This window comes from Tympanuchus pallidicinctus, unplaced genomic scaffold (assembly GCF_026119805.1).
Source record: "Tympanuchus pallidicinctus isolate F22 unplaced genomic scaffold, pur_lepc_1.0 scaffold45, whole genome shotgun sequence".
Lineage (NCBI taxonomy): Eukaryota > Metazoa > Chordata > Aves > Galliformes > Phasianidae > Tympanuchus > Tympanuchus pallidicinctus.
Window position 1 is genome coordinate 470,880 of NW_026294764.1, and position 13,741 is coordinate 484,620.

The 13,741-nt window shown below is 49.7% G+C and overlaps 1 protein-coding gene across 8 annotated transcripts in view; it reads left to right on the forward strand.

Moving 5' to 3' along the window:
* The window catches only part of PPP1R12B (protein phosphatase 1 regulatory subunit 12B), an 84,221-nt gene that overhangs the window by 48,937 nt on the left and 21,543 nt on the right, over positions 1 to 13,741 (forward strand). For all 8 annotated transcript variants that reach the window (XM_052702535.1, XM_052702538.1, XM_052702536.1 and 5 more), the window contains 3 exons: positions 384 to 567; positions 1,087 to 1,199; positions 1,559 to 1,603. In XM_052702535.1, coding sequence (XP_052558495.1) covers positions 384 to 567; positions 1,087 to 1,199; positions 1,559 to 1,603 — 342 coding nt within the window. The remainder of the gene's footprint in view (positions 1 to 383; positions 568 to 1,086; positions 1,200 to 1,558; positions 1,604 to 13,741) is intronic.

The following is a 13,741-nucleotide window of genomic DNA, read 5'->3' on the forward strand; positions in this document are numbered from 1 at the left end:
GGCTTTTTCCTTCCATCATAGCACAGATATTCTGGGTGCAGTGGAAAGCTGGGTAGCCCAGTGCTCTCCGCCTTCCATCACTCCTGGTTTTTTTCACTCGAAATCATTTTTGAGATAACTCATTTGTTGTGTTACCTGCAGTGGGGACAAAGGCAGTAATCCTAGGCTTCCTAGCAAAGGGACTATACAGTGTTTATGTGCATAGCTCCACTGGGCTGTTAATGCTTGTTCCAGTCTGTATCTGACCTGGTGGATGGTGCTGATGTCTTTCAGCAGTAGTGAAGGAAATACAACCCTCTGGAAGGTCACTCAGCTGCCTGAAATCCCAATCTTCTGCTTCCTTCTCGTTTTGCCGACATGTTGTGGTGTCTGTTTGCTTGCAGGCTGTCTATCGGCGATTAAGGTGCCCAGTGCAAGCAGACAAACCTACAACACCTGTATCTCCTTCTACGTCAGCTCCTCTCCTTTATACAAGCTCTTACCTAACTCGAACAAATAAATATCTGGGCCTTGACTCTGTGAATCCAGCAGACTTCACAGCTGCGGCCACAGAGATGGAGAAGAACGGTATGTGCTCAGCAGGAGGGCGACGGGAAGCTCCGGGATTTTGATGAGCTTTAGCACTTGCAGTGCATAAAGTCACAGAGTTTACGTGTTCTGAGGGGTGCAGTGTGGGAAGCTGCCATCTCAAAAAACAGATGTTACGTGTTAATAATGTGGGGTAAAGGCCACTGCTTGTAGAAGAGGAGGATAGAAGAGTTTTCCATTTTGAACAACTAACTATCATGAGTCTACGTTGTATTCAGATCTTAGAGCTGGGTACTGATTCTGCTACTGTAATTTGTCCTGAGAATAGAAGTGCGCTGTGGTGATCTGCTGAGAGCTGACAGGCAGTGTAATCCTTTGGTTTTGGATAAGGCCAGGTGTAGCAGGGCGCTCTGAGTCCATTTTATCTGGTTTACTCACTACTCCGTAATGGAACACAACCCAGAACCACCTTGATTGGCTTGAAAAGAAACGTAGTGCCTTAGCAGAAGTGCAGATGTAAATCACTGGAAGCAAAGCAGTCTTTCTTTGCTTGGCTAGAGTGCGAAGATGTGGATCTGGAGGACAGATCTCCAAACAAGCAGTCGATCCGAGAGAGGCGGCGGCCAAAAGAGCGGCGAAGAGGCACTGGCATCATTTTCTCAACAAAAGATGTGAGTTTGGGTTGCTTAGAGAAGTGAAACTTGCTTTGTAATATTTTGAGTGAATTTCCTTCCAGTTCCAAGCTTAAGATTTTCTTCCAGATCAGGTGGTTCCCCTTTGGTCCGTCTCTCTCTAGCTCCTATTTCAGACTGGCACTTCCAGAGCGATCGCATCACCCTTTGGTCCATGTAAAATCTAAGAAACAGGCTCTTAAAGGCCTGGCTTACTCCCTTATTTTGGTAGAAGTGTTCGTAGCTGTAACATCAAATCATAAATAACATCTTGCTGTGATATTAAAAAAAGAAAAAAGAAAGAAAGCAACACAACTGTTTCCAAGATGCCTCATGATAGCATCTGCTTTTCATCCTAGGACGATGACGACGTTGATGGAAATGAGGAAGTGAAGGAAAGTCGGGTGAGTGAAAACATCTCCAAACAGTGCTTTGCTCCTGAGTGCTGGTGGCAGTAATTCTCCTGTTGTTCATATGAGAAGCTCAGGAGCCAACTGGCAGGGAGCTGGGAGCAGTTTGCTTACTGAAAGGTGCAGAATATCTGCAGACCGACCCGAGTGCCAAAATCTGCTCCGTGTGGAGAAAGTGTGTGCTATGGAGAGAGCTGTCAGAGCAGTGTCCATAGAGCAGGGCTGCCAGGCGTCTCAAAGAGACACAGCCTGTGACCTTGTGCCTCAGCATCATCCCAGCCACGTTGGTTTGGATTCTGAAATCTGTGCTCGTCTCCTCGTGGATTTGTTTCTGTGCAGGAGATCTTGCCAAGCAGCACACCAGAGATTGTTCTTTGTTCCCCTGTAATTGCAATAGTCTCATGATCCTCCCAGGCCCTCTCTTCATAATAATTGTTGAGTCCTTCCAAATTGACTTGGTTTCTTTTGTTGCTGTCTGTCTTTGTCTAAAATACATTTGAGCCTGACAACATGACTTAAACATTGTTAAAGCTGAGTGTGTTTCCAAGCTCTCAAAGTGTGATGTGCAAACCTAGGAAAACAGTAAGCTGAAGGTTGCATGGAGGTCAGCCTGCTTGTGCACATTTAATCTTTGACAGAAACATTCGACTCAGAGCAGCTTCTCGTGTGCTTTGCAAATCAGTGCAGTGATGGAAGCATTTATTGGGTCAAAAAGAAAATATTCTTGTTATCTTCTTCCTGTGCTTGGTCCAAATGGGGGGAGGTCGTGGTTGGACTTCTAGGGGTCAGAGCCTCACATGGAGCTGGGATGGCTCTTGGCACATTCCTGTCTTTCAGTGCCAGCCTTTGCTTTCCCAGTGCTTGCTTTGCAAGTGTGAAACTCGGGGTATTCCTCGCATGCTGTGTGCTGGGTTGGGTTACAGCTCTCATGCCCACTTTTGTTTGCTCTTCCACTGAAATCTGAATCTTCTGCAGCATATCATCCTTCAAATTGTTCTGAGATTTCAGCCATCTCGCCTTGAGACCGAAAGAGATTTAAATGTTTACAAAGTAAAACTAACAGGGGTGTCTTATTCTGTGCAGTCCTCCAGCGCTGCTGTCTTGGTCACTCGTCCCCAGTTTATTTTACATTGAAGTCACGGACATTTCTGTGCTGCAAACTGCCCCTCGGGTTGCAGGAGTGGCAGAGCAGCTGCTGGGACACAATTCTAGCACCAAGCAGCCAGCGCACTTCGTATTCATGAATTTGTCAGTAATAACTTGCTGTTGTGGACTGACGAGTGCGGCCGTCGTTGCTGTGAATGTGAATGTGGTAAAAGTCCCATTGCAGACCCTCAGATCCCCCTGAGTTTGAGAGCAGCTTTTTTCTCCAGTGTTTGTGTGTTGGCTGCTAAGCAGACAGATTGCATGGGAGCCGAGCTCTGCTTCAATTCCCTCTTCCAAACTGTGCAGCAGTGAGGTTCAATAAAGGCAAGGTAGGTGCAGTCTTTGAAAAAGGAGCAAAGGTAAATTGTTGTAATTCTCAGAAGTGGATGAATTATTTTGGCTGAGATTTGCAAACCCAGCGTGGGAAAGCAGCCCAGGCTCTCTGGCTGAGTGGTAGGCAACTGAGAGCAGCCTTCTAATAGGATGTGTCAGGAAACCTTCATTTGTTTTGCTACCAGCCCTGCCTTTCTCCTGCTGATATAGACTGCTTGAATAGGTTGTGGAAAGTTGGAAGAGCAGACAAAGTTTTATTGTGGAATAAATGTTCAAGGGCAGAAGGGCTTTGGCTGGAAAAAGCCTCTGGGGAAGCAGTTCTAGGAGGGTTTTTTTTGCATGGATCCACTGGGAGGAATGTGGAAAGGGAAGAGCCTTTGTTGGATTGGGCAGACCTGAGCTCAGAGCGGAGAGAAGGAGGGAGCTCGGCCTCCATCTGGGCTCTGCTTCTCCAAGTGAGAAGTTGTGAGAGTGCAGGGAGAGCTGAGCAGGGGGGGCTGCAGCGGGGTCCCTGGTGGCTGCGCTGCTCCCTGTGAGCCAGGGGCTGAGGGGCAGCAGTGAGAACAGCATCACGGGGGGGTCGGCGTGTGCCAGCAGTGGGGGGTGGGCAGACATCCATGTACCGGTGTGATTTTGGAGGGGGTTTCCATATCCCTGGCTCTTTCTGTCTTTGCCTTACACCCGATGTCTGCCAGTGCTGTTAGCTAGCAGGAGAAACTGGGTCCAGTCTGGAAGAAAGCTGTTTCCAAACGAGGCACTGGATATAACAGAAGAACGACGATGTTTGCAATAGTTCAGAGCATTTATCTACTTGCAGTTCTCTCTAGAGGCGTTGCAAGTGAGTCTCACCCGTGTGGGACGCGGTTTCTCAGGGGAAAGCTTTAAATCCAGCCGAGTGTCGTGTTGGTGACATCCCAGCATTCCAGGCACTAAAAGTGTCAAGGGAAACATCTGTTTCCATGGACTTCCCTTAGGACGGTCTGTATGGCACAGCATAAAACTCAGACACGTAAATGGCGTCAGCTTTGATGCAGGGGTGGCACTGGAGCACACAGTTGTCCTTATGGCCGCAGTAGGGTGCGAAATGAGCCCCATTCTCAGCTCTTTGATTATGAAACGTGACTATTCTACGTTCCAGCGCCGCCCAAGCCCACTCTGCTTTGTGACTAATTCCTTCTCTGCCTAATGGTGTGACTGAGCTGAAATCAGCAGGCTCAGGTGAGGGCTGATAGAAGCAACAGCTCCTGTAGAAGGGCTGCGTTTCTGAGCTTGTTGCTGTGAGTTCCAAGGGAAGAGCAATGAACTGCAGAGTTGGTTTTGCAAACTGAGCGTCCTGATGTTGGAGCTGTTCCACAATGTAGCTCGGGAGCCCTTATTTGGGGATGTCACGGGGATTTCTCTCCTGCAGTTTTGCTCTTCGTGGCATTTTATCTCCCATTAAGACTTCCAGTTCAGCTTTTCTATCTGTGCTGTTTATCAAATCCTTCTTTAAAAATAGTTAAACGACCCAAAGGTCAGAAGCAGTTTCAGCTGCTGTTGCTCCTTGCCTGTTACAGCCAGACTGCATCTGCCAGAGCCCTCAAGTCCTACCTTCCTCCATGGACCCCAGCCTCTCTTGCTTCCTTTTCCCACTCTGGCAGCACAAAGCACAGCACCCTGCGGGCTGTTGTCTTTTTAAGCTAAGAAAGGATCCGAGTCCTCTGCTTTCAGGACTCAGATTGCCTAATATGGTAAGGTATGTCTTCACAGCCTGCTCTGTTTTGCTGAGATCCGAGGGAAAATTGACTCATAAAAGGGAACAAAATAGGTGAATTTCTTGCCAGCTGATAAGAAGGGGAGATCTTTCAACCTGGACAGCGTGATGTGATGCTGCTCACTGTGCTCCTCATTGCTGCCAGCCCAGGGTCCCTGTGGGGCAGTGAGGATGCAGTGTTTCTGCTCTTGAATGTTTACTTCTAACACAGTTGTGGTGTGATGGGGGAGCAGAGCCACCCGGCCCACATCCCAGGTAACAGAGGTGTAGCTGTGCATCACTTGTGTGGCTGTGGCTAAATTATAGAGGACTTAATTATGTGTAAAGGGAGACTATGAGAGATTGGCTCTGTTTAGTCCTGTTTATAAACAAAGTGCTGTAATAGGTTGTTATGCTGCAGTGAGACGGGATCTTGAACATGTGCACAGCTAGCAATATAAAGTTGGATCTGAAATAGCAGAAAATTGCTGCAACAGCATGAGTTAGTGTTTTGGCATAGAGCTGAAATGTGGTGAAGAACATTTTTATTGCATTTGGAGTACCCTGGCTTCCTTGGGAGCTGGAAGGGGAAGGCAGTGTAGACATTAAGATTCATTCTGTGTGCTTCTATAGCATTTTTTTCACATCTGCACAGATGATTCTCCTCTGTTGGTTCTTCTTAACATCAGTGTTTGGAGAGGAGTATCAGACTTGCTGTCTGCCATCCCTGGTGATGCAGTGTTTAAATCGTCAGCATGGCTGCCTAGTCCCTGTTTACACGTTGTTTGTGCTTAAAGGCCAAGCAGTCCAAGTCTGCTATGCAGACTACAGGGTTACAGCTAAATGCGTTCTGGTTAATTCCTATAATTCACCAAGCTGCTGAATTAGGAAGGTGTAACGTGAAGCAGTGTCCACGATGGAGGTGGGTAACACAAAACCAGCTGATGGGCAGCCTGTGAGTCCCGGGGAGGTGAAGCAAAGCAGCGAGTCCTCCAGGAGGGATTCACAAGGTCACGGAGCCGTGACTATTCGCAGTAACTTTATGCTGTAGCTTCTTGGTGAATTACTCTCACAATTTCAGTATGGTTCAGAGTGACAAATCTTTCACAGTTGTCAGCAGGTGATTGCTCCCGAAGCTGTGGAGCTGAGGTTAGCAATGGATCGGATGCCCAGCAGATCCCTTGGCTTTTGCTGGCTCTGCTGGGAGCTCTGTGCTGGCAGTTCCAGTGTTCCCATTTTAGCCCAGGGTTCCTTTGCTCACACAGGAGCCGACCCGCATGCTTCCAGGGATCCTTCTTCCTTCCCAGAAGGAGCTGGGAGCAGTGTGATGGTGCCACGTGGGCTGGCAGGGGGATCACTGCCATATGTGTGCATCCCTCCTGCGCCGGGTGACGTGGCTCAGGTGCTGCAGAAGCCAGCGCTGGCTGAGGCTGGGCAAACCTAACGACTGTTTTCAGGCTGATTGTGTTTATGATTTTTGATTTTAAGAACTAACAACACCTGTTTATGCTTATACGTATCCGTGACACGCTGAAAACTACGGAAGGGAGCGAGATTTCCAATTCCTGAAGTTCCCATAGCAGCCCTCCATCCTCTGGAGCTGCTGGTTGTACCTCGCTGTCCGTCAGCCTGCAGCCCGCAGTGCAGACATCTTTCCTGACATCCTCCAGGAAAATCCAGCCTGTGGGATGGACGATGGTGCCTCAGGTGGGCAGGGTTGTGTGCCTTGGGGTGAGCTTTGTGGGCAACGAGAGAAGGCTTCGGGGGATGCAATGCAATGCAGTGCATCTGTGCTTCCTGCCCAGTGCTTCTCCATGCTCTGCTGGCAATGCTTTCCTTGAGGCAGCATCCCTGTAGGTGGGTAATGCTTGTGGCTTGTGAGATGCTGAAGGAGTAAATGGTTCCTCTCCCAGATATGTCCAGAAGGACTGAAAAGCAGAAGCTGCGTTGCCAGATGGCTGGAAAGGAATGAAGAATAAGCTGCGTTTGTTTGGAAAACTGAACTCAGATTCTCTGGCAATAAAATATCCTTTGGAAAATAGAGCTGTAGGAAAAATCGCGTGTTCCAGTGACTCAAGGGTGGTGATGCTGTTTGTCACCCTTGTCTTTAAAAGGTCACTTTTTGTTCCTAGTTTATACCCTCCCACATGCTTTTCTTCAGAAAAAATCCTCCCATTTGGGAAGTCACCATTTGCTTTTGGTCTTGGACGTGCAGTTTCACTACTAGGAGTAACTCTGTTTGGCAGGAACCTTCATTGCTTGGTGTGTCAGGATGTAGAATCCTTAAGCTGTAAAACTCCTTCCTGGCAGGGATTGGCCCCCAGCTTTGGTTTTTCACACCTCAGGATGTTTGCTTTGCTCGCTCTGGTAGGCACCTCACACACAGGCAATGCTGAGCGCTGTTTTTTTAATGGACTTTTCTTTCATTACTCCTAGATTGCATCCTTGGGAGGGAACGTAACCTTCTGCACCGCAATCCGTTGCTGCTGTTGAAGGAAGGCCAGAAATAGCTTGAAACGTAGTTAGATAGCAATGTGTTGGAGCTGCATGTCTGTTGGATATTGCATTGGGAGAGCTGGCTGCTGCGTGGCACGAAGGCCCCGTGGGCATGGGGGGGAGGGGGCAGGTGGGACATGCACACACTGCTGAACCTCCGTGTTGCTGATCCATCCGATGTGACTCTGAGCGCTCGGTTTTACTTCTCCATGTCGTGTCTTGGAAGGTCTCGTAGCTGGAAGTGCTGTGTTTACATCTGGTTCTTATATTCCCGTTGGCTTCCTTCATTTCTCTGACACTGTCAGTATTTGTGAGTTTCTGCTGCGTTCCTCCTTGCAGCTCACCGTGTGTTTGCTTCTGCCGTGCTGGAAGGAGGTAATGTCACAAAGCACTCACAGAGTGCAACTGCTGAACAACTTGAGCTGGAACATGTCCTGCTCTGACACTGCTTTGCCCTTCATGGGATGAAGTCACTTGTTTTTGGCAGTGCTCTGAGATGGACCTGGGAGTGGACGAGGAGCTCATCCCTCCAGTGCTCATCACACTGCTTTTCTGAGCAAAACGTGGCCCTGATGCTGGAGTGGAGCCTGACTGGAAAAGGACGCCGTCAGCTTCTGCAGGAGCATGGAGCAGATGCACTGTGCACAGCAGCCCTGCCCCAGCATGTGGGGTTATGGCATCAAAGTCAGGAGTGCTGGGGCTGCCTCTGCACCTTCCAGTTGTATTTACAGCCTTGAGGGGAATCCCATCTGTTTGGTGTTCCTGGTTATTGATACCATTGCCTTCCGGCTCTGTAACCTCTCACTGACATCCCTTCTGGAGGTGATGAAGTCAACGCAGCGAAATCCTTCTTCCTTTTCCACAGACTTTTCTTTAAGCTCAGTCCTCATGGTGCAGTTGGGGACGTCCCATTCCAGTCACTCTGTGCCCCTTCTTGTCCCGTTCCAAACATCTCAGTTCAGACCCACAGAACTGCCTGAATGCTCATCTCCTGCGTGCACGATTTGATGCCTGTAGGTGCTAAAATGAGGTTTCTGTGCTCACAGTGGTGCTTCTTTTAACACTTTAACCACTGCTTTTTATTTTCTGTATTTGTAAGAAGGCAAGAGGATTCTCAAGTTTTAAATATAAAATGTGCTATTCTCAGCCCACACTAAAATTATCTTCTGCTGCAGCTTAATGCTAATCCAGGTAAGCCTAATGGGTACAGCTTGCAGCATTTTTATGGTAAATTTAGTGATGGGAATAGAAAGCAGAGTCACATACGGTGCTGAGTGTACCGTTATAGAATGGCAGCGGCGTTTGGGAGGGGAGGAAGATCCTCTCCTTCTGCTTCGTATCCGTGAGACATAGTGCCAGGTCTGCTCCTGGGAATCCTGCTCAGTGCACTGCAGAGGAGAGCTGCTCACTCCCACAGTTTGCATTCCATTTATGGCAAAGTGCTGCAGTGCCTTTACATCACGTTTACAACAGAGCTTATTGCCTGACCAATAGTTTCTTTGCTACAGCCCTTCAGCCTTCTGCTGCCGAACAGAACCATTGCTGGCTTTTCCAGTCCTAAATAAACCCTGTGAAGCTGTAACTGAGCCTGTTAAATTTTGCACGTAATTCTACAGTGATTTATTTACAGTGTTTTAAAGTGTTTTTTATATAGCGGGTATTTTTCAGTCAACTTTTCATCATCCCTGATAACAGCAGGTCGGTGTTTCAGCGCGTGCAGCTCTGACCCTGTGCTGTCCCACATAACAGCACTGCTCTGCGTTTGCAGTGTCTGCAGCCTGGATTGCAGCTCGTGGGGAACCCAGAGCTGGCCGTGCAAGAAACAAGGCTTGTGTTGCAGCCTTGAAGACAGGCTTTTCATCACATCTCCTGGGCTGGTTACCAGCACTGCTAATTTCAGAGCAGCTCACCGAGCGCTGAAACAAACAGCTTCTCTGCTGGCAGAATCTCATTGCACAACGGGCGTGGGATGCAGAGGATCAAGAAGCGAGGGCAGCAGTGCCAGCAGGATTCGGGCTGCTCCGTGCAGGTTAACTCCATCCCCACATCTCATCAGTGCTCGAGGCCTTCTGACCGTGAGATCCACACAGCAGGGCAGCACAGCAGTGCCCTCGTGCCAAGCTGTGATGGTTGCTGCTGTTGCAACCTTCCATCTGCAGCACCCCAGGTGTTCAAGCAGTGCCCTGAGCTGTCAGAGCAACGCTGGGCTGGGCCACAGGCGCTGCATCACAAACAGCAGAGCTCACAGCCAAGCATGGGGGTGTAGCAGAAGGCAGATGCAAGGCGTGTGAGATTCTTCCAGGGAAGAAAGTAATTGTTTGATGCTTTGTGTGTGGGAAGACTTGAGGATGGCCTGAGGTGGACGGCATGAAAGAATGCGTTCAGATTTTGGCCATAGTGTAAACGTTGCTTGGATTCTTGTTTTGAGGAGGAGGTGCCCTGCACTGTGGATTTTAGCTTTGCATGCCAACTCGGTAACAGAAAAGCAATTGGAAATTCAGTCCAGAATCTGTTCTGTCTAGCTTATGTCAATAGTTCAATACTTAATAGGTATTTTGTGTTTAAACTGAGTTTTTCTGTTTTGGGGTGGGTTTTTTTGTTTGTTTGTTTTCATAGAATCATAGCATGGTTTGAGTTGAAAGGATCACAGGATGGGTTGGGTTGGAAGGGACCTCAAGGACCATTGGGTTCCAGCCCCCTGCCATGGACAGGGCTTGGTTGTCTTTGTTTTTTTACAGGCTATCTAGAGCCCTAACAATTCTCTTATGGCATATAAGAGGACAGGACAGTGGAGTTCGCTCTGTTTCTCCAGAGAGGTGTCAGGAGAATGAATGTGGCTTCAGAATGATGAAGTATTACATGAAATATGCAGTCTGAATTTCAGCATTTCCCTGGGCTGGAGCAGCACCAAACGTGCAGCTCGCTGTCCTGCAGGTGCAAAATCCAGAAGTGGAGGCTGTGAAGTTCTGTGATTGAGCAGCAAATAACGAAAAGTCCAAGGGTCCAGCAGTGCCTGCGCTGTTTGCACCAGGAATGGAGTCGTGCCCAGAAGTGCTGCTCCAGGACAGACTGATGCTGGAGCCTTCCCTCCTGCTCAGCACGATGTGTGCTGGTGCGCAGGGCTGCTCCTGCCTGCGGTTGGTGCTGCAGATGGACTCGAGGTGACCCGGCCATGGCTGTGCTGTGGGGAGCATCCTGGTGTTGTGGCCCCAGTGCTGTCTTCAGCTCAGCCCCTCTGTCAGCTGAGCCCTGTAAATGCTCTCATTTGGGGAAGCAAATGTGCTCCTCAATGCGTCTCTGCCTGGGGGAGATGGGGAGGTTTGGCTGCAAATGAAAGAGAAGTCAGCTGGATGAGAAGTAATTCAGCAGCGGTCAGGAAAGCGTGGTAAACCTGAGGTGGAAAATGACAGCCAGGACTTCCAGGAGATTGGCTTGGGATGGTTTGCTCCAAAAATGCCATCCGCTCTCCCTCATCCTTCAAGTTTTATTAGAATTCTGCTCTCCCAGGAGGGCTCCTGCGTTCCTGCAGGGCTCACTGTGGGCTCACAGCACTCTGCAGCTCTGGCTGCAAATCCTGCCTTTGTTTCCCATTCTGCCGCCCTTTGTGAAGGCGCTCTGCTGCTTAAATCTACTTCGTCAGCCCAGCGTTGCATAGGTGAAGACTTCCAACGCAGGTAAAGGGGATGTTTGAATTCATCCTCTTTCTGATGCATCATCTTGTATATTGGTCTTCCTCTCCAGTTACAGCAGTAGAGTCTGTTTGGGGAGGAACACAGGTGGCCTTTCCAAAGGAAAAGTATCTGAAAAGTGATCTGAGCACCACTGCCCTGAGACAGAAGGTACTCGTGCTGCAGTGCTCATGAAGGAGGAGGAATTCGAGATAATGTTGCCTGTAAATAGAGTTCAGGTCGTGGCTTTGTGGGCTTTGTGATGTGATGTGGCAGCGCTCAGGAAAGGTGGCTGGGGGCTTTGGGGTGGGGTTGGATGCGTTGTGTCTCTGTTTGGTGGCTGTATGGATATTCTCTGACAAAATAAGCAGCACCACATCCATGGCGCAGGACGGGCTGGCGTTGCATACTGAGGAATATCCTTAGCAGACGGCAGCAGTCACAGCTAAACCACGACCTTGGATGTTACAAGCACTGGGATGTGAGGACGAGAGAGCTGCAAAGGGAGGTCGGGTTTCATACTTACACAGGGGAGAACTTGAAAGTGAGCTCTATGAGGCAGCATGAAGTGTCAGCTAGGCACTTTTGTTGAGGTGAGGATGGAGCCCGGCGTGTTTTGCCATATTGCATCTCGTTTGCTGTCTCTCTCCTGCCTAATAAGGATGCTATTCCTCGTGCTACCCCATCTCTGTAAAGTGAGTTATTGGCCACCAGGATGCGTTTTGTCAATCTGTGAGGCATCCGCACTGGATGACTAATTAACTTTTAATTAGTAGGGAATAGAAAGCTCAGATTTTGCTTTGCTTTGAGGCTCAGGCTGTGAGTTCTGTGCTCAGCGCTGCCGCCCCTCCCCGCAGAAACGCAGCAGTGGGTCCTGGAGGACCGGAGGGATGCACAAAGCTGTGGTGTGGGGCTGTTCAGCTCCGCCTCATGACTAAGCTGGGCTTTGTCAGCCTTGTAATTGGGACTGAGGTTGCCACACGAGTTAGCCCAGTTTCAGTTACTGATGTTTTGAAACCTCAGAGCCTGGTGTGAAGGAATTGCAGGATCATGGAATGGTTTGGGTTGGAAGGGACCGTAGAAATCACCTCGTTGCCACTTTCAAGCTTGCCCAGCTCCTCTTGGATGGCATCTCCTTCCTTCTGTTGTAGCAGCTGTGCTGTTCAGCTCGGTGTCTTATGCAGACATGCTGAGGATGCACTCGGTCTCACTGCTGTGCTGTCACTGCTCTGTGCTGCAGGGAGGGCTGGGTGCCGGGTGATGAGCGCGACAGATGCGGGCTGCGAAGGTCAAGGTCCTGCATGGCCTCCTTGAGCAGCAGGGCGCCTGTCACTGCTTCTCGTGTGTCTGGGCTTCATCTCCATACTTTTAACAGGGAATGCAGAAGTATTTCCAGGCAGATTTAGACCTCTCCGAAGTTTTTTTCCTTCCTGCAGTCAGTAGAGGAAGAATCTCCTTCCTTGTGGTGAAGCATCAAGTGGAAACCTGACCTCAGAGTGACTTTGCCAGAGAAGGGGAATCCAGCAGGCGCATTCCCCACTCTGTGGTCATCAGTGATGCTGTGTTGCTTCTCCTGGTCGTGGCAATACTGAATGGTGAGAGTCAGCCATGTGGCTGCATCCCAGGAGCCCTTCCCACATTGTGTGCTTTAGTACAAGTGCACAATTACCAGGCATTGTGCAAAGAAATGCAATATTTAAGGCTAACAGGTATGTGATATTTAAAAGTACTTCATATGGATGATTTGTTACTCTGGATTGTTCCATGATAAAGTGACCTGCAGGGCTGGAGCAGCACATGGCTGCGGGTGGGCAGGCTCCAGCACACTGGTGGGTCAGTGGCTGCTTTGGGGCTGTGAACAGGTCTGGGTCAGCGTCAGTGTCTCTGTGTGCCACCACAGCACCGATGCTGATCCACTTCAGCACATGAGCTGAACAGGTAGTTGAGCACACAGGTAGCTGAGCCAATGTCCTCCCGGTGAGGAATGGCAGAACTTTGCACCTTAAAGCTGCTGTTTGACTCCTAGATTCCGCTTAGCGTATGAAGCTGTTACATCAATGCAGTGCATTGCAGAGCACATTCCCTGTGCTTCTTGCAGTTGAACGCCGTGTGCCTGCTCAGCTGGCACTGCAAGCCATCCTCTTGCCTTTGCAGTGCTGCACTGCTGGCAGGGAGCAGGATGTTCTGCTCAGCAGAGTGCCCTGAAGTTTACTGAGAGGTGTGTGCGCTCCCCACCCTTCTCCCTGCCCTCCGTGCTCTCTCCCCTCCTCCTCCATCCCCAAAGCTCATTTCATTGCACAAGTTCCCTGTCGCCTTCTTGCTGCTCAGGGCGGGCTTCTGAGCAAACAACAAAAATCCTGTTGTGCTGCATGAATGCGTTCCTCCCTTTAATGGTATGAAGTGCTCCGTGTCCTTTACAAGATCTCCCTTTGTCACAGCTGTGAAATGCGTGCTCAGGCTGCCGGCTGCTCAGCCCTGCACAGCGCAAACCCTCCGACCTCCGCTCTCAGCTGCCAGGCCTTGGAAGCTTGGAAGTTTTTACTTTCTCCCCCACCTTCTCTTTTTTTCCCCCCGTTTCTCCCCTACAAGTGGCAGCTCAAATCCCAAGCTGAAAGTGAATCGCAGCTGCTGGCCGCCCTCCAGCATTCCTGGCTGCAAGAGTAAGGATCTGGAATGTCAGCGGCAGCGGGGCGGGAAGGAGCAGCGTGCGCGTGGGGAACGGCGCCCGGAGGAGGAGGACGGAACAAAACACAACTT